The sequence below is a fragment of the Chrysemys picta genome, chromosome 1 (assembly GCF_011386835.1).
Source record: "Chrysemys picta bellii isolate R12L10 chromosome 1, ASM1138683v2, whole genome shotgun sequence".
NCBI classification, from domain to species: domain Eukaryota; kingdom Metazoa; phylum Chordata; order Testudines; family Emydidae; genus Chrysemys; species Chrysemys picta.
Genome location: NC_088791.1, coordinates 143,351,823 through 143,377,900, shown reverse-complemented (window position 1 = coordinate 143,377,900; position 26,078 = coordinate 143,351,823). Strand labels below are relative to the sequence as shown.

The following is a 26,078-nucleotide window of genomic DNA, read 5'->3' as shown; positions in this document are numbered from 1 at the left end:
ACTTAGCACAGCACTGCTACAACCCCAGCACAGGGCAGCCACAGTGCCAGCACGACCTGGCCAGGCTAGCGCCTCTCATCTGGAGCTGCTGGTCTCCGCAGAGCAGGCCATTTCTGGCAGGAGTTCTGGAACAGCTTTTATAGTGGGGGTGCTGAGAGCCATTGAACCAAACTGTAAACCCTGTATATGATGGGAACACTTCAAGCCAGTGGTGCAGCAGCGCCTATGATTGCTGGTGCTCCTTCAGCCACGCTAGGCTGCAACCCCCTGCGCAGAACAGCAAGTCGTTCCCGCCAAAGCTCTGCTCCGCCCCCCACCCCCATGCCTCTTTTACAGCGCTATGATCACACCACAGCCGCACACTGGCCCTCCCCTAGTTCCTAGCCCCGCTCCTGCCTTCTCCCCCCGTCCGTGTTCTCAAACGACCCCACCCCTTCATGCAAAATCATGCACCACCTCCTCCTACCAAGCGGCAGCCAAACAACTTCCGGTGTAGCGGCTCCTGCCAATTTCCTGGGAACTCTCACCCACGGGGACTTGTCAATCACCAAGTGTTGCCATGGCAGCAGATCCTGGCAAGAGTCCCCACCTATCTCCTGGGTTTCCATAGCAGCAGTAAACAAACCTTCCCTCTCCCTGCAGGTCCCAGGCTTCTGGAGCAGCTCAGCGCTGGGGTCAGTCCCCCCCCAAAACTGGGGGCAGGTTTGGGTGCCCCAGTGCCAGTCTGGACCCAGATCCAGGGCACCCACTGGCATTGGTGGATGGGATAGGGGGCTTCTCCCCTCTAGTCACCAGGCCCCCTTTGCCCCAGCTGATGCCCCATCCCCACCTGGTGGAGATTTCTCAGGGCCCTTTGTGTGCAGGAAGGTAGTGGGTTCTCAGCAGGACTGGGGTCTGCATCAGTGTGACTGGGAGCCTCTGCAGACTGAACTCCTCTCTCCCCTCAAAGGTGGCCCCCAGCGCAGACCAAGGCACAGCAGCTGGGGGCATGGGTGTAGGTAAGGCAAAGCTTTCCTCACTGCTGGCAGACCAGGGTTACACACAGGCCCCCAGGGGCTGCTGGTCAGGGCTCTCTGGCCAGAATTAAATTCTCTTCTAATGGGGCTTTTTCTAGTCTCTGAAGATGTCGGATGAGGAGTTTGATGATGACTACAGTGCCAACGAACGAGAAAAGCAGGGAGATGAGGGGGAGGAAGAGAAGGAGCCAACAGAGGAGGAGGAGGAGGAGGTAAGGAAGCCTGACATGGAGAGAAGGACTCTGAGCGTGAGGAGAGGGAATCTGTAGGGGGACATGGCTGGGATTAGGGGTGAGCTGAGAGACTGACCCTGCCTTATTTTTGTGAGATGTTATCTCTAAGTCTCTCTTTCTCTGACTGTTTGTTTCTGTCTCTCTCCATTCCTCCCCTCCCCACTTTAGAGCTTGTCTCCCCACCTTCTTACAGAAGAGATCATGAAGGAAGGCCTCTCCCTCTTGTGTAAAACAGGCAATGGCTTGGCTCATGCCTATGTAAAACTAGAGGCAAAGGAAAAGTGAGTGTGGTAACATGCACAATCAAATCCTTCTTCCCCCCCACCCAGTGGCAACAGGGCAGAAGCCAACACCCTTCCTGCAGCACCCTTTCTAGGTGGATGGGAGGAGGTTGGGGAAAAAATTCTGGAATGATGATTAATGGGGAAATGGATTGCAGTGCCCAGTAGTGTGGCTTCTTTCTGTATGGGTTTCCATGGTTGATGGGGCATCCCACTCAATATTCTGGACAGATCATATTATGAGTTACCTCTGACTGTACCCTGGGATGATGGGAAGGGATATGGGCTTTGGGGCTGTCACTTTGTTAGTGTCCCTCCTCCCTCCCTGTGTCTGCTTCTCCCCCAATATCTACATAGGCCTGTTCCTGCTCTCCCAAGTCAAAGCTGGCACCAGGAGATGACTGGCCAACTGGAGTTCAGCTTGTTGGTCCAGCAAAGCATTTCTAAGGCCCTGTCTCTCTGGTTGGACTCCCAGGTTGCAGCTGGCAGGACATCATGCCCTGGTGGAGACCTCACCACAGTTAGCCAGCCCTAAGTTACCTCTGAGATACCCCATTCCAGATCACTTTGATCAGTAGAGTCAGGTAGATGCCCGGATACATTGTTGAGAACACCAATATCAGCGTCCAGGTAGATACAATAACTGGGTAGATATGACAGATGGATAGTTAGATGGACGCTCCAGGAAATGCTCTCAGCAGCTCTCCCCTTGTGAACAGTGGGGAGGCTTAGATGACATCCCCCAGAGCTATGCCCTTTGCACTGATTCCTGGGGCTGTTCAAGTGACTTCACCACCCCAAACTCAGCAGCCACCTGAATTATCCTCTTCCTCACCCACCAGTTGCCAGTAATCCATGGACCCATAAGTGTCATGGGGGGAGGACACTATTGGGAGACTTTGGAACTTACATCCCTGTGAATGGAGCCCCCACCCTGGCCATGTCCACCAGGTACTAGAGAGACCTTCCTGTCTTTCATTAATCAGGAGCGGCCCTTGCTGTTTTGCTGGCCAGGGTGGAAAATGTTTTCTGCACCCTATGCCTGAGCGGCCCTGCAAAAAAAAAAAGGGTAGCCAATCAGGAGAGATTGGGGGCCCTGGAAGTTGGAACCCAGGTCAACCGCCCTGCTCGCCTGCCCCTAGAACCGGCGCCGTCACTAATTATGCATTCCAGCCTCCTAGCCCTGCAGCCTTGTCCTTCCCCATCTCCCTCTTTTCCCCACCCAGCCCTCAAAGCTAAGACCACTATCTGATGGACTTATCTCTTCACAACCTCTCTGGGTTTCCTCCCCTCAGTTTCTGCCTGCTCCTGACAGCTCCTTCTCCATTCCTGGGAGCGGTCTCCACCTAGGGGTCCCTCAGGGCTCTGTTTCCAACCCCTCTGCTCACTCCACCATCTGCCTTCTCCCTCCTTCTCATGTCCAGAGAAGCTTCTCGAGACCAGATGTAGGTAGGCAGCAGAGGAGGGAACTGGCTCCCCAACAGTGAGGAGGGGCAGAGTGGAGGCCAGCTCTGGGTGGAGAGGGATGGGAGGAAGAAACCTGGATGTTTGTTTCACATCCTCATCCTGTGGCAGGGACCTGACAGATATCAGCCTTCTCCAGAACTACATTCACTTGCGTTATGTGGACTTGTCAGAGAACCAGTTGCGAGATCTGTCTCCTCTGGGCAGCCTCATCCACCTTCTGTGGCTGAAGGTGGATGGGAATCGGCTGATCAGCGCCCGTCTCCCAGAGCTGCCCTACCTTCAGATTGCCAGCTTCGCTCACAACCGCATCAAGGACACAGAGGGCATTACCCACCCACGCCTGGGCAGCCTCAACCTTAAAGGTGAGGTGGGTGTGTACCAGGCCTCACCACAAAGAAGTGCTCCTTGCTGTGTGCTGGGAAGGGAATGCTGGAAGGATTAACCCTTTTGCTGCTTCCTTCTCTGTCACTCAGGGAATGAAATCCAGGTGATATCGGGTCTGGATCCAGGGAAGCTAACAAACCTGCACACGGTGGAGCTGCGAGGAAACAAGCTAGAAACCACCACAGGGCTGCACCTGCCCAAGCTCAAGAACCTTTACCTGGTAAGAGCACCTTACCTCAGGGGCATTATGCTGCAGAGAGTGGTGTGAGACTCCATTGGGGTGTCCATGAGCCAGTGTGGTGGTAGGCCAGCACTGTGCAGCCTTGTCAGCCTGAGAGACTAACATGTTTCAAAAAGGTTAGGGGATCACAATCAATTCTTTGGGGCAGATTCTGTGATCTATTGTGTTCCCAACATGCTCAGTCAGTGGCTCTCAGCTTCTCCTTTTTAACCTATCCCCTTTGCTGCCCTGGGTAGCAGTGTAAGGGAGAATAGCATCTTGTGCCGAGCAAGTCAAACTCCTATCCTGCACACTCTGGGGCTCCCACAGCAGGCAATGGAACAACCAGAGTTACTCTCTTCTCTCTGTGATGCAGCAGGCAGCCTGCAGGGAAGCTGCTGCGCAACTGTAGCAGATAAAGCACTGCAGGTGCTCAGAGACCTCCCAGCTAGACCTGCTTCTGCGGCTGCAGGGGATGTAACTTCCTTTAGCTCCTCTGTGACCCTCACTCCCGTCCCTGTTTTTCATTAGTTGTACCCCTGGAACTACTTGAGATCTGGGTCTGGCAGCTCCTCCCCTTAGGTTGGGGGAAGGGAGGGACCTTTAGATGTGGGTGGGCTTGTGCCCATCCGCTCTAAGGGTACGTCCAGACTACCCGCCGGATCGGCGGGTAGCGATCAATCTATCAGGGATCGATATATCGCATCTCATCTAGACGCGATATATCAATCCCCAAACGCGCTCCCATCGACTCCAGAACTCCACCAGGGTGAGTGGTGGTAGCAGAGTCGACGGGGGAGCCTTAGCTGTCGATCCCGCGTCGTGAGGACGGGAGGTAAGTCGAAATAAGATACACAACTTCAGCTACAGGAATAGCGTAGCTGAAGTCGATGTATCTTACATCGACACCCCCTCCCCCCAGTGTAGACCAGCCCCTAGATTCTCAATAGGAGCAAGGTATGTTACCCACTCTGGATACCTGCACTCCCATCCTTTTTTTTCCCCTTTGTCGTCTCTGGAATCATTTGAGCTTTGGGTCCAGTAGTTCCTCCCCTTAAGCTGGGGGTGGGGCTTTATATGTGGGCAGGTTTGCACCCACCCATGCCCCTAATCTTCAATAGGTGCAGGATATGAGGTGTGAGGCAGGTAGGGAGATGGTGCTGTCTTCCTTCTCCCTGACAGGGCTGATTCCAACCCCAGTTTTGAAAATGTTGTGCAGGTTTTCTTTGAGACTGAGGACTGATAGGTCAGAGAAAGAACTTGTCAGCACTTGAAAGGATTGGAACAGCTAAAGCTAGAGCAGCCAGGAGGAGAAGCTATTCCTAACTTAGTCCTAAGTAATATTCAGTGACAGGAGCTAGCCACTAAGTAATAGTGACTACAATAAAATTAGGTTCAACATCCAAGGGGCAGGTAGGGTAACAAAAAGTGATACAGTGAGTGACCCTAAGCTTTATAAAGGGAGATTTCAGTAAAATCAGATTAGTCAAAAAGACCCTAAATTAAAAGTAAAAGAAGTAAAGTCCTTAGATTTGACAAGGATACTACCTAAGAAAACTATGGATGGAGGAGGCGATGGCGTAGGAAGGAGGGTTTTAAGTTTATTAGGAACTGGGAACCTTTTAGGAAAGGAGGAGCCCATATAGGAAGAATGGGCTCTATCTAAACCAAAAGGGAACCAGATTGCTGGCATGTAAAATTAAAATCCTTGAGAGGATTTTGTAAAGTAATGACTGGGAGAAAGCCGACGGAGGCAGAGGAGCAAACAGTTTGGGCAGAGACACCTCTTAGAGATGAGTTTATTAAAGGGGACTCAATATCCTAGTAAAGAGGATAGGAAGAAGTTGGTGAAGTTCAGGTAGGAGCTAGTGAGGAACAATCAAACACAAAAGAGTTCCATTTAAATATAACACATGAAGACAAGCAGCTGAATATTGACAAAATGTACAAGTGCTTATGTAACCTTTGAGTGGGCTAGAGTTCACTTCATTACCCTTCTTCAGTGCCTAAAAAAACCTCAACTCCCATAGAAGAGTAGCTGGAGACCCAGAGTTCAGTATATAAGGGTTTTCAGCAAGGATTGCACAGGGTCAACCTCTCCATATTCACGTCCCGAAAGGAACTAAAGAAATGAATTTCATTAAATAACTTTATTCTTTGTTTATCATAAGATTTTATAATCTAATTTTTACAACGTGACATGGCTATTTTATAATCCACAGACATTACCTTCACAGTTATACATAAGCATAAATAAAGAAAACAAATTAAAATCTGAACAGGTCAGTCCTCACAGAAATACAGTGAGAAGAACCTGAAAGTTCCCAAAAGCTTAGGTTTTGTACACCTAAGTCTCAGTTAGAGTCTTTGGTCACCAAATCTAGACAGTCTGCTGAGTCTAAAACTGGGGTGGGCAAACTACGTTTTAAGCTGGCCCTTGAGCGGCACCACGTGGCTCGGCCCCACTCTGGCCGGGGCACTGGGTCAGGAGCCACAGCAGGCGGCTCCTGGAAGCCACGGTATGGCCCCGCTCCAGCTCCTATGCTCCAATGGGAGCTGCAGGGGCGGTGCCTGCGGATGGGGCAGCATGCAGAGCCACCTGGCCGCACCTCTGCGTAGGAGCCAGAGAAGGGACATGCCACTGCTTCTGGGAGCCACTTGAGGTAAGCACCACTTGGAGCCTGCACCTCCTGAGCTTCTCCCCATGCCCCAACCCCCAGCCCTGATCCCCCTCCTGCTCTCCAAACCCCTCGATCCCAGCCCGGAGCACCCTCCTGCACCCCAAACCTCTCATCCCAAACCCCACCCCAGAGCCCACACCCCAACCCCAATTTTGTGAGCATTCGTGGCCTGCCATACAATTTCTATTCCCAGATGTGGCCCTCGAGCCAAAAAGTTTGCCCACCCCGGTCTAAAACAACATCTTCCTTCCGCTTGCTTGTACGGATCTTCAGTTGGAATCCATGCAGACTCTTCCTCCACTGAAATCACTGCTAGCCAGTCAGCTAACTGATTAACCAACCACTCAGTTAAGTGTATAGATTTAAAGAAACCCTGTTACAAGAAAATACAAAACTGAGAATAGCAAAATAGAAATGACTCTTTCCCCATTACTACATTTAAAGAAAAGTTGTGACTCAGACTAGCTAGAACAGCTTGGCTAAAATCAAAACAACATTCAAAGCATACAATTAAAATAGTTATTTTTTCCTCCCAATTTCCCCTTGCTATATTAGCATTACCCAGGCTTCCCTGTTAGAGGGTTAACAATAGCACTAACCTGCTCCAAAATGCTTCAGAGTTAGGGACAACCGCCTGCTATCTGCTCCCAGGCTCAACTTCTCCCAACTCACACAGGGCACATGGCCCTTTGTAAAGAAGCTGCCCGGACTGCTTGCCCTCATGGAGTCTGACTCCAGCAACAGGGAATCTATTGGAGCAGACCCAAAACTACCACACCTAATTCCAGAAGCTTCTGGATGTGGAGTGCTTAATCTGCCTAGCAACAATGACCCAGACACAGCTCAGTCCTACCTCCCCCCATTGGGTCTCCTAAAGAGAAATCTCCCTATTAGACACATGGGTTACACTTATACACAGATGCTAGAAGTCTAAATACTAAAATGAGTGAACTAGAGTGCCTGGCATTAAATGAGGACATCACAGAAACATGGTGAAATGAAGATAATCAATGGGACACAGTAATATCAGGGTACAAAATACATAGGAACAACAGAGTAGGTTGTGCTGGTGGGGGAGTGGCTAGGGTTACTATACGTCTGGATTTTCCCAGACATGTCCAGCTTTTTGGTCCTCAAATCCCCGTCCGGGAGGAATTTCCAAAAAGCAGGACACGTCCGGGAAAATAGGGAGGCATGGTAAGGGGACCGCCTCCTCCACGGGCTCCAACTTTCCCGGCTCCCGCCGCTCTCCCCAGCGCAGCAGCAGCCGAAGCCCGGGAGGAGGCGGCTGCAAGCTCAGATGCCGCCGCCGGCCGGCGCCGCTTGGCCAGAACCAGGGCCTGAGCCGAGCCGGGCTGGAGCCGCTGGGACCGGGGCTGGGGGTGCTCGGCCACCGGCCGCCAGCGGGCCAGAGCCGCTCGGCCAGAACCGGGGCCCGAGCTGAGCTGGGCCGGAGTCTCTGGAACTGGGGCTGGGGGTGCTCGGCCGCCAGGGGCCAGGCCAGGCCGGAGCGACCGGGTCTGGAGGTGCTCTGCCGCCGGCCAACGCCGCTCGGCCAGGCCCAGTGCCCGAGCCGAGCTGGAGTCGCTAGGGCCGGGGCTGCCGGGGCCAGAGCCTCTTGGCCGGCCACCGGAGGGAGCCGCTCAGCCGGACTGGGCTGCGCCTCCTCACGTCCCCCCCCCCGCCGCCCCAGCTTACCTGCTGCCTGCCTGCCTGTTTCAGGCTTCCCGCAAACATTTGATTCGCGGGAAGCAGGGGAGGGGGAGGAGCAGGGGGGTGGAGCATTCAGGGGAGGGGGCGGAGTTGGGGCGGGGACTTTGGGGAAGGGGCGGAGTTGGGACGGGGGCAGGGCCCCTTGGAGTGTCCTCTTTTTCCAGGACTGCAATATGGTAACCCTAGGAGTGGCATTATATGTAAAGGAAAAATCTTATATGAATCAAACTGTACTATAAAATCTCTGTGGATAGAAATTTCATGCTTGAACAATAAAAGTATAGCAGTATGAATATACTACCGACCACCTGACCAGGATGATGAAGGTGATTATGAAATGCTCAGAGACATTAGAGAGGCTACAAAGGCAGAAAACATAATTATCATGGGGGTTTTCAACTATCCCCATATTGACTAGGTACATGTCACCTCAGGATGGGGTGCAGAAACACCATTAATGTCTGCTTCTTGGGAGCAGCTAGTGCTGGAACCTACAAAGGGAAAGGCAATTCTTGATTTAGTCCTAAGTGGAGCACAGGATCTGGTCCAAGAGGTGAATATAGCTGAATCACTTGATAATTGCAACCATAATGTAATTAAATTTCACATCATTGTAGGAGGAAAATGCCAAAGAAAGCTAACACAGCAGCATTTAATTTCAGAAAGGGGGACTACACAAAATGCAGAAGCTAGTTAAACAGATATTAAAAGGTACAGTCACAAGGATGAAATGGCTGCAAGCTGCATGGAAATGATTTTAAAACACTATAACAGAGGCTCAAACTAAATGTATACCCCAAATAAAAAAAAACAGTAAGAGAACAAAAAAAATTCCACCATGACTAAACAGCAGAGTCAAAGAGGTGGTTAGAGGCAAAAAGGCATTCTTTAAAAACTGGAAATAAAATCCTACTGAGGAAAATAGAAAGGAGTACAGCCTCTGGCAAATCAAGTGTAAAAGTATAATAAGGCAGCCCAAGAAATAATTTGAAGAGCAACTAGTTAAAGACACAAAAACTAATAGCAATTTTTTTTAAGTACATCAGAAGTAGGAAGTTTGCCAAACAATCAGTGGGGCCACTGGGTGATCAAGATGCTAAAGGAGCACTCAAGGAAGACAAGGCTGTTACAAAGAAGCTAAATTAATTCTTTGCATTGGATTTCACTGTTGAGGATGTGGGGGAGAGCCCCACACCCCAGCCATTCTTTTTAGGAGATAAATCTGAGGAATAGTCCCAGATTGAGGTGTCAGTAGAGAAGGTTTTGGAATAAATTGATAAATTAAACAGTAATAAATCCCCAGGCCCAGATGGTTACACCCAAGTGCTAAATATCTCAAGAATGAAGTGGTTGAGTTACTAGCAATAATATACAATTTCTAATTAAAATCAGACACTGCTCCAGAAGATTGGAAGGTAGCAAATGTTGTACTTAAAAAAATTAAGGGGTGACCCAGGGAATTACATCCCAGTGAGCCTTATTTCTGTGCCTGGCAAATTGGTTGAAATTATAATTAAAAGGAGAATAATAAAACACCTGGAAGATCATGAGTTGATAGCGTCTAACCAGCATGGATTCTGCAAATGAAAATCATGTCTCACTAATCTCAAAGCGGAACTCACATTGACTTCAGTTGCAGATATGAGCACTCAGCACTACTGCTGATCAGCCCCAGCTCTGAAATCAGATCCCTGAAAATGAGGAACATACAGTTAGTGACCACCTGTGAAAAGTCTGGTTGAAGTGGTTTGCCCAGCATCACACAGGAACTCTGTGGCAGAGGCAGGGATAGAATCTAATTCTCCAGCGCAGCCTTAACCATAAGACCCTTCTTTCTCTTCCTGCAACCCTGTGCTTCTTTCAGTACATGCCTTCCAATTTCTGCAACAAACAAGATAGGGTCCTACAGAAAACAGCCTCCTTTCCTACACAGCTCTGATTTACTCCCTGAGCACCATCCATCCTGTGCACTGAATGAAGCAGTGGTTCTGTGGAAAAAATAGTATGTGATCATGTCATTGAAGATTGTAACATAATGCATATGCATAAGGGGAGCCGAATTCCGTTTGCACAGGCAGTTTTAATTATGGCATTTCTTAACTTTTGAGTGCAACCTTAATAATGTTCTTTTAATGTGGGGTGTCATCAGCAAAGTTGGAACCTTTGGATTCATTGCACAAACCTCTGCCATTTCAATTAACAGAGTAACTGATAGCAGTATAAGTTGCCATCCTCTATGTGAGGGGTGGGCAACTTTTTTGGTCCGAAGGCCACATCTGGGTATGGAAATTGTATGGCGAGCCATGAATCCTCATGAAATTGAGGGTTGGAGTGTGGGAGGGGGTGAGGGCTCCAGCCGGGGGTGCAGGCTCTGGCGTGGGGCTGGGGATGAGGGGTTGGGAGTGCCGTAGTGTGCTTTGGGCTGGAACTGAGGGATTCAGAGGGTGGGAGGGGGAATCAGGGCTGGGGAGGGGGTCAGGGATGCAAGCTCCGGGCGGTGCTTACCTCAAGCAACTCCCAGAAGCAGCGACATGTCCCCCCTCTGGCTCCTACGCAAAGGCGCGGCCAGGCAGCTCCTGGCCAATGGGAGCTGTGGGGGCAGAGCTTGGGGTGGGGGCAGCGTGCAGAGCCCCTTGTCTGCCCCTACACATAGTAGCTGGAGTGGGGACATGCCGCTGTTTCCAGGAGCTGTGCGGAATGGGGCAAGCCCCCGACCCTGCTCCCTGGCTGGAGCGTTGGAGTGGGGCAAGCCCAGAACCCGCTCCCCGGTGGGAGCTCGAGGGCTGGATTAAAACGTCTGGAGGGCTGGATGCAGCCCCTGGACTGTAGTTTGCCCACCCCTGCTCTAAGTGGACCAGCACTAGAAGGGTTTCACAGATTGGCTGAAACTATTGTAAAGAAGAGAATGATCAGACACATAGATGAATGCTTTGTTGTGGAAGAGTCAGCCTGGCTTTTATAAAGGGAAATTATGCTTCACCAATCGATTAGAATTTTTTTTGGGGGGGGGCAACAAACATATGGACAAGGGGGTCCAGTGCACATAGTGTACTTGGATTTTCAGAAAGCCTTTGACAAGGTCCCTCACCAAAGGCTCTTAAGCAGGGGTGGGTAAACTTTTTGGCCCAAGGGCCACATCTGGGTATGGAAATTGTGTGGCGGGCCATGAATGCTCATAAAATTGGGGGTTGGAGGGTGGGAGGGCTCTGGCTGGGGGTGCAGGCTCTGGGGTGGGGCTGGCAATGAGGGGTTGGGGATGCAGGAGGGTAATCTAGGCTGGGACCGAGGAGTTTGGAGGGCAGGAGGGGGATCAGGGCTGGGGCAGGGGGCTGGGGTATTGGAGGGGTTCAGGGGGGCAGGCTCCGGGCGGTGCTTACCTCAAGCAGTTCCCAGAAACAGCAGCATGTCCCCCCTCAGGCTCCTACGCAGAGGTACAGCCAGGTGGCTCTGCACGCTGCCCCATCTGCAGGCACCACCCCTGCAGCTCCCATTGTTTGCGGTTCCCGGCCAATGGGAGCTGCGGGGGCAGTATGTGGAGCCCTCTTGCTGCCCCTACGTGTAGGAGCCGGAGGGAGGACATGCCGCTTTTTCCAGGAGCCATGCGGAGTGGGGACAAGACCCTGACCCTGTTCCCTGGTGGGAGCTTGAGGGCCAGATTAATATGTCTGGAGGGCATGATGTGGCCCCCGGGCCGTAGTTTGTCCATCACTGCTCTTAAGCAAAGTAAGCTGTCATAGGATAGGGTTACCATACGTCCGGATTTTCCCGGACATGTCCGGCTTTTTGGGCTCCAAATCCCTGTCCGGGGGGAAATCCCAAAAAGCCGGACATGTCCGGGAAAATTGGGACATGCGGGGCCGGCGGTGCGGGTGCTCGGGGGCCGGGCCGGCGGTGCGGTGCTGAGGGCTGGCCTGGGGACCGGCGGTGTGGTGCCGGGGGTGCTCGGCCGGGGACCGGCGGTGCGGTGCTGGGGGCCGGGGGTGCTCGGCCGGGGCCGGCACCCCAGGGCCCGAGCCAACCCAGGCTGGAAACGCCGGGGGGGCCAGCCTGGGCCGCGCCTCCTCCCCCCACACCCCCCCTTACCTGCTTCAGGCTTCCCGCGAATCAAATGTTCGTGGGAAGCAGGGGAGGGGGCAGAGACTTTGGGGAAGGGGCGGAGTTGGGGCGGGGGCGGGGCTGGGGCCCCATGGAGTGTCCTCCTTTCGGAGGCACAAAATATGGTAACCCTATCATAGGATAAGTGGGAAGATCCTCTTATGGATCCAGGGGCGGCTCTAGGCACCAGCAAAGCAAGCACGTGCTTGGGGCAGCCCATTTGCAGGGGCGGCAGGGATGCAGCATGGGAGCTGAGAACCAACAGGGGGCCCTGGGAACTGTAGTTCCTTGGTTAGCTCCCTGCCTATAGAGCCAGCCCTGGAGCAGGGAAAGAACTATATTTCCCAGCATTCCCTTGGCCACTACCAACAGGAAAGAGGGGGAGGGAGTGAAGTAGCTGAGACCTCATGCTGCAGCCTGCTATGAATGGAGAGCTGCAATCTGAAGGGTAGGGATACCATATTTTAACATTCAAAAAATAGGACACTCCACAGGGAGGGAGGGTAGCCCCACCCTGCCACCATCCACCCCCTCTGACTGCCCCCCACAGAAACCCCAACCCATCCAACCCCCCCTGTACCCTGTCCCCTGATCACCCCCTTCTGGGACCCCTGCTCCCCAGGACCCCACCACCTATCTAAGCCTCCCTTCTCCTTGTCCCCAACTGCCCCCTCCTGAGACCGCCCCAACTTCCCCCCTAGGACCCCACACCTACCTGTCCCCTGACAAATCCCCGGGACTCCCATGCCTATCCAACCGCTGCCTGTCTCCTGACTGCCCCCCCCAACCCTGACCCATCTAACCCCCCCCTTCTCCCTGCCCCTGACTGCCCCCCCGAACCTCCGCCCCATCCAACCCCCCAACCCCCTTACCGTGCCACTCAGACCAGCATGTCTGGCTCCGCACAGCGCCAGACACACTGCTGCATACATGCTGCCATGCTCCCCTGTGGAGCCACAGCCCCCTTACCCCCCCCCCCAGCACCTGCCTTCCAGATTTGAACACCTCAAAATTCAGGTGTGCTCAAGCTCAGTTTGGGCAGCTGTTACTTCATTTCTCCCAAATCAAATATACTGATCCACTGTAACTTTCTGTAGAAAAAGTAGGATAAAATTGAGCAAGAAATGCTTCCCAGTGGTTATTAGGACTGGAATTGCTATTTTCAACAGCCATTGCCTTTTTGTTTGTTTGTTTAAAAGGAAGACAGTGATATTGCATTGGCAAATTCCCCATAGAAAGAAAGAGTGGAAGAAAAGAATAATAAAGGCACCTCAACTTTTCCTCATTTATGTAGGACAGTCTTATAATATGCATCCAGATATCCTCCAATCACACAAGCTGAAAATTGTTCCACTTTACTGCAGTTCTGTAACCATATGGGAACCAATCCTGTCTGTGTTCTGTGCACCTCTAAAATTCATGTTGAATGACCTGCCGTGGGAGCGAGTTACCAGTGACCCAGGGCTGCTGCGGAAGGAGGGTGCAGGTGGGGGAGGGGGGAGAGAGCCCAGGGCTGGGGCGGCAGGAGATGTATGTGGGGGGCAATGGTGGGGGGGAATGAGGGAGCCCAGAGCTGGGGCGGCAGGGGGCGTGGGTGGGTGGGTGGGTGGGTGGGGAGAGCCCAAGGCTGGGGCAGCAGGGGGGTGCGGCGAGGAGCCCAGGGCTGGGGCAGGGGGCAGCCAAATTTTTTTTTGCTTGGGGTGGCAAAAAACCTAGAGCCAGCCCTGCATGGATCAGTAATGAGTTAAAAGACAGGAAACAAAGGGTAGGAACGAATGGGTCAGTTTTCAGAATGAAGAGAAGTAAATAGTGGTGTCCCTCAGGGAGCAGATCTGGGACCACTGCTGTTCAACATGTTCCTAAATGTTCTGGGAAAAGGGGTAAACAGTGAGGTTGCAAAAGTTGTAGACGATACAAAATTACTCAAGAGAGTTAAGTCCAAAGCAGACTGCAAAAAGTTACAAAGGGATCTCACAAAACTGGGTGACTGGGCAACACAATGGTAGATGAAATTCAATGTTGATAAATGCAAAGTAATGCACATTAGAAAACATAATCCCAAGTATACATACAAAATGATGGGATCTAAATTAGTTGGTACCACTCAAGAAAGAGATCTTGGAGTCGTTGTGGATGGTTCTCTGAAAACATCTGCTCAATGTGCAGCAGCAGTCAAAAAAGATAACATAATGTTATGAACCTTTAGAAAACGGATAGATAATAAGACAGAAAAGATCATAATGCCACTATATAAATCCAGGGTACACCTTGAGTGGTGTGTGCAGTTCTGGACGCCCTATCTCAAAAAAGATATACTAGAATTGGAAAAGGTACAGAGAAGGGCAACAAAAATGATTAAGGGTATGGAACAGTTTCCCTATGAGGAGAGATTTAAAAGACTGGAACTGTTCAGCTTGGAAGAGACGACTAAGGAGAAATATGATAGAGGTCTAAAATCATGAATGATGTGGAAAAAGTGAATAAGAACATAAGAACAGCCATACTGGGTCAGACCAAAGGTCCATCTAGCCCAGTATCCTGTCTTCCAACAGTGGCCAATGCCAGGTGCCCCAGAGGGAATGAACAGAACAGGTAATCATCAAGTGATCCATTCCCTGTCGCTCATTCACAGCTTCTGGCAAATAGAGGCTAGGGACACCATCCCTGTCCATCCTGACTAATAGCCATTGATGGACCTATCCTCCATGAACTTATCTAGTTCTTTTTTGAACCCTGTTATAGTCTTGGCCTTCACAACATCCTTTGGCAAGGAGCTCCACAAGTTGACTATGCGTTGTGTGAAAAAAAATACTTCCTTGTGTTTGTTTTAAACCTGCTGCCTATTCATTTAATTTGGTGACCCCTAGCTTTGTGTTATGAGAAGGAGTAAATAACACTTCCTTATTTACTTTCTCCACATCAGTCATGATTTTATAGACCTCAATCATACCTCTCTTTTCCGACCTGAAAAGTCCCAGTCTTATTAATCGCTGCTCATACGAAGCCGTTCCATACTCCTAATCATTTTTGTTGCACTTTTCTGAACCTTTTCCAATTCCAATATATCTTTTTTGAAATGGGGCAACCACATCTGCACACAGTATTCAACATGTGGGCACACCATGGATTTATATAGAGGCAATATGATATTTTCTGTCTTATTTATCTATCCCTTTCTTAGTGATTCCCAACGTTCTGTTCGCTTTTTTGACTGCTGCTGCACATTGAGTGGATGTTTTCAGAGAACTATCCACAAAGATCTCTTTCTTGAGTGGTAACAGCCAATTTAGGCCCCATCATTTTATATATATAGCTGGGATTATGTTTTCCAATGTGCACTACTTTGCATTTATCAACATTGAATTTCATCTGCCATTTTGTTGCCCAGTCACCCAGTTTTGAGAGATCCTTTTGTATCTCTTCACAGTCTGCCTGGGACTTAACTATCTTGAGCAATTTTGTATCATCTGCAAATTTTGCCATCTCACTGTTTACCTCTTTTTCCAGATCATTTATGAATATATTGAAGAGGACTGGGCCCAGTGCAAACCTCTGGGGGACACCATTATTTACCTTTCTCCATTCTGAAAACTGACCATTTATTCCTATGCTTTGTTTCCTATCTTTTAACCAGTTACCAATCCATGAGGGGACCTTCCCTCTTATCCCATGACAGCTTACTTTGCTTAAGAGCCTTTGGTAAGGGACGTTGTCAAAGGCTTTCCGAAAATCTAAGTACACTATATCCACTGCATCCCCCTTGTCCACATTCTAGTAGATTGGTGAGGCGTGATTTCCCTTTATAAAAACCATGTAAACTCTTCCCCAACAACTTATGTTCATCTATGTGTCTGACAATTTTGTTCTTTACTATAGTTTCAACCAGTTTGCCTGGGACAGAAGTCAGGCTTATCGGCCTGTAATTGCCGGGATCACCTCCAGAACCTTTTTAAAATTGGTGTCATATCAGATATCCTCCAGTCATTTGGTACAAAAGCTGAATTAAATGGTAGGTTACAGACTACAGTTAGTAGTTCTGCCATTTTACATTTGAGTTCCTTCGGAACTCTTGGGTGAATACCATCTGGTTCTGGTGATTTATTACTGTTTAGTTAATCAATTTGTTCCCAAACCTCCTCTAATGACATCTCAATCTGGGACAGTTCCTCAGATTTGTCACCTAAAAAGAATGACTCAGGTTTGGGAATCTTCCTCACATCCTCAGCCATGAAGACTGACACAGAGAATTCATTTAGTTTCTCTGCAATGGCCTTATCATCCTTGAATGCTACTTTAGCATCTCACTGGTTGTTTAGCAGGCTTCCTGCTTCTGATGCACTTAAAAAAAATTTGCTATTACTTTTTGAGTCTTTGGCTAGCTGTTCTTCAAATTCTTTTTTGGCCTTCCTAATTGTATTTTTACACTTAATTTGCTAGAGTTTATGTGCCTTTCTATTTTCCTCACTAGGATTTAACTTCCACTCTTTAAAGGATACCTTTTTGCCTCTCACTGCTTCTTTTACTTTGTTGTTTAGCCACAGTGGCACTTTTTTGGTTCTCTTATTTTGTTTTTTAATTTGGGGTATACATTTAAGTTGAACCTCTATTATGGTGTCTTTAAAAAGTTTCTGTGCAGCTTGCAGGGATTTTACTTTTGGTACTGTACCTTTTAATTTCTCTTTAATTAACCTCCTCATTTTTGTTCAGTTCCCTTTTCTGAAATTAAATGCTACAGTGTTGGGCTGCTGTGGTGTTTTCCCCGCCACAGGGATGTTAAATTTAATTATATTATGGTCACTGTTACCAAGCGGTCCAGCTATGGTATAAATCCTGTGTTCCACTTTGGACTAAATCAAGAATTGCCTCTCCTCTTGTGGGTTCCAGGACTAGCTGCTCCAAGAAGCAGTCATTTAAGGTGCCAAGAAACTTTATCTCTGCATCCTGTCCTGACACGACATGTACCCAGTCAATATGGGGATAGTTGAAATCCCCCATTATTATTGAGATTTTTATTTTAATAGCCTCTCTAATCTCCCTGAGAAAAAAAACTTGTCACTTTTTAGCTGTCTGTCATTATGTGGTGTAATTGAATGGGACTCTTTTTCATTCGACTGTTTCTCATCAGATCCTACCTGTATTTTATCATCTTCCATCCTCTCCTCCTTACTAGGACATAGAGAATATCCATTAATAGATCCTCCTCTAAGGGATGTCTCTGCCCAAAGCACATGCTCCTCCAGACCTGTTGGCTTTCCCCCAGCCCTTAATTTAAAAACTGCTCTATGACCTTTTTAAGTGCCAGCAATCTGGTTCCATTTTGGTTTAGGTAGAACCCATCCTTCCTGTATAGGCTCGCCCTTTCCCAAAAGTTTTCCCAGTTCCTAATAAATCTAAACCCCTCCTCCCAACACCATAGTCTCATCCACACATTGAGACCCTGCAGTTCTGCCTGTATAACTGGTCCTGCGTGTGGAACTGGAAGCATTTCAGAGAATGCTACCATGCAGATCCTGGACCTAGCAGCCTAAATTTGGCCTCCAGGACCTCTCTCCTATCCTTCCCTATGGGTATGTCTACACTACGAAATTAGGTCGAATTTATAGAAGCCGGTTTTATAGATATCGGTATTATACAGTCGATTGTGTGTGTCCCCACATAAAATGCTCTAAGTGCATGAAGCCGGCGGACCGCGTCCACAGTACCGAGGCTAGCGTCGACTTCCGGAGCGTTGCACTGTGGGTAGCTATCCCACAGTTCCCGCAGTCTCCGTCGCCCATTGGAATTCTGGGTTGAGATCCCAATGCCTGATGATGCAAAACAGTGTCGCGGGGGGTTCTGGGTACATGCCGTCAGGCCCCTCCCCCTCCGTCAGAGCAATGGCAGACAATCAATTCGCGCCTTTTTACCTGGGTTACCTGTGCAGACAGCATACCACGGCAAGCATGGAGTCCGCTCAGCTCACCGTCACCATATGTCATCTGGGCGCCGGCAGACGTGGTACTGCATTGCTACACAGCAGCAGCTAATTGCCTTTTGGCAGTAGACGGTGCAGTATGACTGGTAGCCTTCATCGGCTATGTGGGTACTGGCAGACGTGGGGCTGCATTACTACACAGCAGCAGCCCCTTGCCTTTTGGCAGTAGATGGTGCATTACGACTGGTATCTGTCGTCGTCATACTCCAGTTCAATCATAGGCACCTGGGCAGACATGCTTTGTCTCCTGGAGACTCAGTCCTGCCGGCAGTCCTATTGAACCGTCTTGATGATGATGGCTAGCAGTCATAGTACAGTATCTTCTGCCAAGCACCCAGAAGATGCCGAGGGCTATCAGTCATGCTGCACCGTCTGCTGCCAGCTTAAGATGTAAAAAATAGATGGACCAGATTTGTTCTGTATTCATTTGCTTCCCCCTCCCTCCGTGAAATCAACGGCCTGCTAAACCCAAGGTTTTGAGTTCAATCTTTGGGGGGGCCATTCTGTGTGACAGTTGTTTGTGTTTCTCCCTGATGCACAGCCACCTTTCTTGATTTTAATTCCCTGTACCTGTACGCCATGTTGTCAGTCGCCCCTCCCTCCCTCCCTCCGTCAGTTTCGCGCCTTTTATCAGCCCAGACGCCATAGCACTGGGATCATGGAGCCCGCTCAGATCACTGCGGCAATTATGAGCACTATGAACACCACGCGCATTGTCCTGGAGTATATGCAGAGCCAGGACATGCCAAAGCAAAACCAGGACCAGCCGATGAGGCGATTGCAGCACGGCGACGAGAGTGATGAGGAAATTGACATGGACACAGCCCTCACACAAGGTACGGGCCCCAGCAATGTGCAAATCATGGTGTTACTGGGGCAGGTTCATGCCGTGGAATGCTGATTCTGGGCCCGGGAAACAAGCACAGGCTGGTGGGACCACATCGTGTTGCAGGTCTGGGACGATTCCCAGTGGCTGTGAAACTTTCGCAGGCGTAAGGGCACTTTCATGGAACTTTGTGACTTGCTTTCCCCTGCCCTGAAGCACCAGAATACCAGGATGAGAGCAGCCCTCACAGTTGAGAAGCAAGTGGCAATAGCCCTGTGGAAGCTTGCAACGCCAGACAGCTACCGGTCAGTCGGGAATCAGTTTGGAGTGGGCAAATCTACTGTGGGGGCTGCTGTGATCCAAGTTGCCAGGGCAATCAAAGACCTGCTGATATCAAGGGTAGTGACTCTGAGAAACGTGCAGGCCATAGTGGATGGCTTTGCTGCAATGGGATTCCCAAACTGTGGTGGGGCGATAGACGGAACCCATATCCCTATCTTGGCACCGGAGCACCAAGCCACCGAGTACATAAACCACAAGGGGTACTTTTTAATGCTGCTGCAAGCCCTGGTGGATCACAAGGGACGTTTCACCAACATCAACATGGGATGGCCGGGAAAGGTACATGATGCTCGCGTCTTCAGGCACTCTGGTCTGTTTCTAAAGCTGGAGGAAGGGACTTTCTTCCCGGACCAGAAAATAACCGTTGGGGATGTTGAAATGCCTATTGTGATCCTTGGGGACCCAGCCTACCCCTTAATGCCATGGCTCATGAAGCTGTACACAGGCAGCCTGGACAGTAATCAGGACCTGTTCAACTACAGGCTGAGCAAGTGCTGAATGGTGGTGCAATGTGCATTTGGATGTTTAAAAGCGCGCTGGCGCAGCTTACTGACTTGCTCAGACCTCAGCGAAAAGAATATCCCCATTGTTATTGCTGCTTGCTGTGCACTCCACAATATCTGTGAGAGTAAGGGGGAGACATTTATGGCGGGGTGGGAGGTTGAGGCAAATCGCCTGGCTGCTGATTACGCGCAGCCAGACACCAGGGCAGTTAGAAGAGTACAGCAGGGCGTGGTGCACATCAGAGAAGCTTTGAAAACAAGTTTTGTGACTGGCCAGGCTACGGTGTGAAAGTTCTGTTTGTTTCTCCTTGATGAACCCTCCACCCCCCCCCCTACCCGGTTCACTCTAATTCCCTGTAAACCAACCACCGCACCCTCCCCTCCCCCCTTCGAGCACCCCTTGCAGAGGCAATAAAGTCATTGTTACTTCACATTCATGCATTCTTTATTAATTCATCACACAACTAGGGGGATAATTGCCAAGGTAGCCCAAGAGGGGTGGGGAAGGAGGGAAGGAAAAGGACACACTGCAGTTTAAAACTTTAAAACTTTAACACTTATTGAAGGCCAGCCTTCTGATGCTCGGGCAATCATCTGGGGTGGAGTGACTGGGTGGCCGGAGGCCCCCCCCACCGTGTTCTTGGGCATCTGGGTGAGGAGACAATGGGACTTGGGGAGGAGGGCTGTTGGTTACACAGGGCCTGTAGCGGCGGTCTCTGCTCCTGCTGCCTTTCCTGCAGCTCAATCATATGCTGGAGCATATCAGTTTGATGCTCCAGCAGCTGGAGCATCGACTCTTGCCTTCTGTCTGCAAGCTGACACCACCTATCATCTTCAGCCCGCCACTTGCTCTGTTCATCCTGCGATTCAGCCCACCACCTCTCCTCTTGTTCATATTGTGCTTTTCTGTAGTCTGACATTGACTGCCTCCACGCATTCTGCTGTGCTCTTTCAGCGTGGGAGGACATTTGGAGCTCTGTGAACATATCATCCCGAGTCTGCCATTTTCTCCTTCTAATCTTTGCTAGCCTCTGCGAAGGAGAAACATTTGCAGCTGGTGGAGGACAAGGGAGAGGTGGTTAAAAAAGACACATTTTAGAGAACAATGGGTACACTCTTTCACGTTAAATTTTGCTGTTCACATTACACAGCACATGTGCTTTCGTTACAAGGTCACATTTTTCCTCTTATTTTGAGGGCCTGCCGGTTTGGTGTGAGAGATCACTCACACGGTACCAGGCAACAGAATTCAGCTTGCAGGCAGCCATGGTAAGCCACAGTCTTTTGGCTTTTTTAACCCTCATAACATGTGGGAATGGTTTCAAACAGTAGCACCCTCATTTCCCATACCAAGGACCCGTTGGGTTGGCCATTTAAAATGGGTTTGCAATGTAAAAGGAGGGGCTGGGGTTTCCGGGTTAACATGCAGCACAAACCCAATCACCCCCCCCCCCCCCCACACACACACACACACAATTCTCTGGGATGATCCCTTCACCCCCACCGCGTGGCTAACAGCGGGGAACATTTCTGTTCAGCCGAGCAGGAATGGGCACCTCTGAATATCCCCTTAATAAAATCACCCCATTTCAACCAGGTGACCGTGAATGATATCACTCTCCTGAGGATAACAAAGAGAGATAAGGAATGGATGTTGTCTGCATGCCAGCAAACACCGGGACCATACGCTGCCATGCTTTGTTATGCAATGATTCCAGACTATGTGCTACTGGCCTGGAGTGGTAAAGTGTCCTACCATAGCGGACGGGATAAGGCAGCCCTCCCCAGAAACCTTTTGCAAAGGCTTTGGGAGCACATGAAGGAGAGCTTTCTGGAGATGTCCCTGGAGGATTTCCGCTCCATCCACATACACGTTAACAGACTTTTCCAGTAGCTGTACTGGCCACGATTGCCAGGGCAAATTAATCATTAAACACGCTTGCTTTTAAACCATGTGTATATTTACAAAGGTACAGTCACCAGAGGTCCCTTGTGTGCCCTCAGGGTCTGGGAGCACACCTTGGGTGAGTTCGGGGGTTACTGGTTCCAGGTCCAGGGTGATAAACATATCCTGGCTGTTGGGGAAACCGGTTTCTCCGCTTCCTTGCTGTGAGCTATCTTCATTGTCTTCATCATCATCTTCTGCGTACCCCGAACCCGCTTCCTTGTTGCGTGTTTCTCCATTGACCGAGTCAAAGCACACAGTTGGGGTAGTGGTGGCTGCACCCCCTAGAATGGCATGCAGCTCCGCGTAGAAGCGGCATGTTTGCAGCTCTGCCCCAGACCTTCTGTTTGCCTCTCTGGCTTTGTGGTAGGCTTGCCTTAGCTCCTTAATTTTCATGTGGCACTGCTGTGCATCCCTGTTATGGCCTCTGTCCTTCATGGCCTTTGAGACCTTTTGTAATATTTTGCCATTTCGTTTACTGCTACGGAGTTCAGCTAGCACTGATTCGTCTCCCCATATGGCGAGCAGATCCCGTACCTCCCGTTCTGTCCATGCTGGAGCTCTTTTGCGATCCTGGGACTCCATCATGGTTACCTGTGCTGATGAGCTCTGCATGGTCACCTGTGCTCTCCACGCTGGGCAAATAGGAAATGAAATTCAAAAGTTCGCGGGGCTTTTCCTGTCTACCTGGTCAGTGCATCTGAGTTGAGAGTGCTGTCCAGAGCGGTCACAATGAAGCACTGTGGGATAGCTCCTGGAGGCCAATAACGTCGAATTCCGTCCACACTACCCCAAATCCGACCCGCAAAGGCCGATTTTAGCGCTAATCCCGTCGTTGGAGGTGGAGTAAAGAAACCGGTTTAAAGGGCCCTTTAAGTCGAAAGAAAGGGCTTCGTCGTGTAGACGTGTCCAGGCTTAATTCGATTTAACCCTGCTAAAGTCGACCTAAACTCGTAGTGTAGACCAGGCCTATGTCACCGGTACCTACATATACCACAACCACCGGCTCCTCCCCAGCACTACACATAAGTCTGTCTAGATGTCTTGAGAGATCCGCAACCTTCACATCAGGCAGGCAAGTCACCATGTGGTTCTCCCGGTCATCGCAAACCCAGCTGTGTCTATGTTTCTAATGATTGAATCCCCCATAACTAATACCTGTCTCTTCCTAATAACTGGAATTCCCTCCCCTGGAGAAGTATCCTCAGTGTGAGAGGATACCACAACATCATCTGGAAGGAGGGTCCCAACTATGGGATCATTTCCCTCTGCTCCAGTTGGATGTTCTCCTTCCCTGCAACTTTCATCCTCCTCAACAGCACAGAGGCTGTCAGACCGGGGGTGGGACCGTTCTACTGTGTCCCGGAAAGTCTCATGTCTGTACCTTTCTGTCTCCCTCAGCTCCTCCAGCTCAGCCACCATAGTCTCCAAAGCACCGAATGCACACATACTCCACCTGCCCATAGAGCAGGTAATCATACATGCTGCATTGGGTGCAATAAACTGGATAGCTTCCACTCTGTTGCTGGAATTCTGCCTGCATTATCTTTTTACTCCTGAAGCTCGTTCCTCTGTTGTTGTTTTGATTTTATCGGGGGGGGGCGGGTGTTTGGCTTTAAGTTTAAAGAATGTTAAGTGTATCTAGCCTCCTGGCTCTCACTCCCTTGCAAAACTCCCGTTAGCCGCTCCTGTTCACTAGCTCCTCTGGTTGCTTAGGAGCAGGCTTTTTAAAGCCCTGGTCTTCCTGAGCAGTCCCATCCCCTGATTAAGGGTTGATAGTTGCTACAGGGCTTAGGGATCAAAGCCTCATTAAGAAGCTCTCAGCCTTGCCTAGCAGGCCGCTAGGCTCAGCACACACATGGTCAGCACACAGTCCCCCAAACAAACAGACCACACAGTATATTTCAGTCAAGCAGCAAACACATCACAAACACACACACTACAGACAACAAACTTACCCCAAAGGTCACGTAATTGCTCCTCCTTCACCTGGAGCACTCTCTCACGAAACTCCCCTGTTAGCCGCTCCTGTTTGCTAGCTGAATAAGGAAGTATCATTTACTCCTTAACATAACATAAGAACCCAGGTCACCCAATGAAATTTATAGGCAGTAGGTTTAAAACAAACAAAAGGAAGTACTTCTTGACACAATGGAGAGTTAACCTGTGGAACTCATTGCCAAGGGATGTTGTGAAGGCCAAAACTATAATGGGGTTAAAAAAATAATTAGTTAATGGAGGATAGGTCCATCAATGGCTATTAGCCAAGATAGTCAGGGATGCAGCCCCATGCTCTGGGTGTCCTTGGCCTCTGACTGCCAGAAGCTGGGAGTGGACGACAGGATGGATCAGTCAATGATTGCCTTTTCTATTCATTTCCTCTGGGGCACCTGGCATTGGCCACTGTTGAAAGACAGGATACTGGGCTAGATGGACCATTGTTCTCTCCCAATATGGCCGTTCTTATGTTCTTACATTTGCCAGTGGGTTTCACAGATGTTTATTGACAGCAGACAAATGGTGAGGAATCTTGGGTTCCATTCCAGCTCTGGAAGGGAGTGTGCTCTAGTGGGCACAGATTCTTCTGCCCATTTCCCCACAAGCTTCACCCTATTCTTCCCCCTCTTCTCCAAACTGTCCCAGCCTCTCCTATAACTGTAATAATGACTGGCCTAGACAAAATAAATCAAACTTCTGTTCTCCCTGTCACCTAACACAAGAACAATGAGACATTCAATGGCACTGAAAGGTGGCAAATTAAAAACCAATACAAGGAAATATTTTTTCACACAACATGTGATTAGACCATGGAATTTATTGACAGAGGTAGTTGTTGAAGCCAAGCATTAGCAAGATTCAAAGAGGGACTGGACATTTATATGGATAACAAAAATATCCAGTTATAACAGTAAAGCCTACAAAAAATTGGAAGGAACATAAACTTCCCTGTTTCAGGGCTTAAACCATCCCTGGGGGCAGATTATCTCACATTTGCCTCTTGCAGTTTTCTTATCCCTGCCTCTGAAGTGTCTGTTTCTGGCCACTGTCAAAGGCAAGGATGGCAGACTAGATGGCCCACTGGGCTGATCCAGTCTGGCAAGCTCAGTGACCCTGCAAACACATTTTCAATTCATAATCAAACACATAGGGCGATAATTTAGAACCCAAGGCCACAGATTGGGTACTGCTGTGGTAGGGGGTACTGTGCTGGTAGTGCTGTGGGTAAGGCTTGGTCTACACTACCCCCCTAATTCGAACTAAGGTACGCAACTTCAGCTACGTGAATAACGTAGCTGAAGTCGAAGTACCTTAGTTCGAACTTACCTTGGTCCACACTCGGCAGGCAGGCTCCCCCGTCGACTCCGCGGTACTCCTCTCGCCGAGCTGGAGTACCGCAGTCGACGGCGAGCACTTCCGGGTTCGACTTATCGCGTCCAGACTAGACGCGATAAGTCGAACCCAGAAGTTCGATTGCCAGCCGCCGAACTAGCGGGTAAGTGTAGCCAAGGCCTAAGCCATAGGGCTCACTCTGTTCTCTAATCAGTAATGATCTCAATGCCCCAGTGTAATTCTAGGGGCCACTGTGCTGCAGGGAGTGGTGTGGGTTACTCAGTAGGGGACATTCTCCCCTTGGAATTAGTACTGGCCCCATTGCCTCAGCATGATGCTGTTGGAGGTTAAGTCTTTCACAAAACATTTTTCTTGAATCCTTGTAGTCCAAAGATACCCTATCCCTTTGCCCAAGTCAGGGTGTTAACCCTCATACTCAAATCCCAACTCAGATTATTTTAGTCTCAATCATAGAATCATAGAAGATAGGATTGGAAGAGACCTCAGGAGGTTATCTAGTCCAACCATTTGCTTAAGCAGGACCAACACCAACTAAATCATCCCAGCCAGGACTTTGTCAAGCCGGGCCTTAAAAACCTCTAAGGATGGCAATTCCACCACCTCCCTAGGTAACCCATTCCAGTGCTTCACCACCCTCCTAGTGAAATAGTGTTTCCTAATATCCAACCTGGACCTCCCCCACTGCAACTTGAGACCATTGCTCCTTGTTCTGTCATCTGCCACCCCTGAGAACAGCCAAGCTCCATCCTTTTTGGAATCCCCCTTTAAGTAGTTGAAGGCTGCTATCAAATCCCCCCTCACTTTTTTCTTCTGCAGACTAATCAAACCCAGTTCCCCCAGCCTCTCCTCGCAAGTCATGTGCCCCAGCCCCCTGAGAGACTCATCATCCCTAAAAATTTTCCTGCAGCTTCTATTGGAAACAGTATTCCACTGAACCTCCTATCCTAAGTCATTACTCAGCACTGTTGTTGGATTGTTAAACAGTTGTTGTGCCCCACCTCAGAGAAGGGTGCACTTTAGAGGAGTGCACTGGGGGTGATGAGTATG

General features: G+C 49.8%; 1 protein-coding gene and 1 long non-coding RNA gene across 9 annotated transcripts in view; one reads left to right on the top strand and one right to left on the bottom strand.

The window, feature by feature from the left end:
• The first annotated feature begins 506 nt into the window (after positions 1 to 506).
• Positions 507 to 26,078, top strand: part of LRRC23 (leucine rich repeat containing 23) — a 27,384-nt gene continuing 1,812 nt past the window's right edge. Inside the window, exons 1-7 of one of the 8 annotated variants that reach the window (XM_065572402.1) lie at positions 507 to 998; positions 1,115 to 1,228; positions 1,418 to 1,530; positions 3,106 to 3,359; positions 3,471 to 3,601; positions 20,933 to 21,004; positions 21,333 to 21,644. In XM_065572402.1, the coding sequence (XP_065428474.1) occupies positions 1,124 to 1,228; positions 1,418 to 1,530; positions 3,106 to 3,359; positions 3,471 to 3,601; positions 20,933 to 21,004; positions 21,333 to 21,629 (972 nt within the window). In that variant the 5' untranslated portion in view covers positions 507 to 998; positions 1,115 to 1,123 and the 3' untranslated portion in view covers positions 21,630 to 21,644. Of the gene's footprint in view, positions 999 to 1,114; positions 1,229 to 1,417; positions 1,531 to 3,105; positions 3,360 to 3,470; positions 3,602 to 20,932; positions 21,005 to 21,332; positions 21,645 to 26,078 lie in introns of those variants that run through there. The other 7 variants (XM_042855058.2, XM_042855059.2, XM_005312010.4 and 4 more) reach the window with 7 other exon arrangements.
• LOC135976495 (uncharacterized) overlaps positions 20,168 to 26,078 on the bottom strand; it is a 25,600-nt gene continuing 19,689 nt past the window's right edge. Inside the window, exons 3-4 of the long non-coding RNA XR_010593651.1 lie at positions 23,639 to 23,719; positions 20,168 to 20,789 (exon numbers count right to left, since the gene is read on the bottom strand). This is a non-coding gene — a long non-coding RNA (uncharacterized LOC135976495). The remainder of the gene's footprint in view (positions 20,790 to 23,638; positions 23,720 to 26,078) is intronic.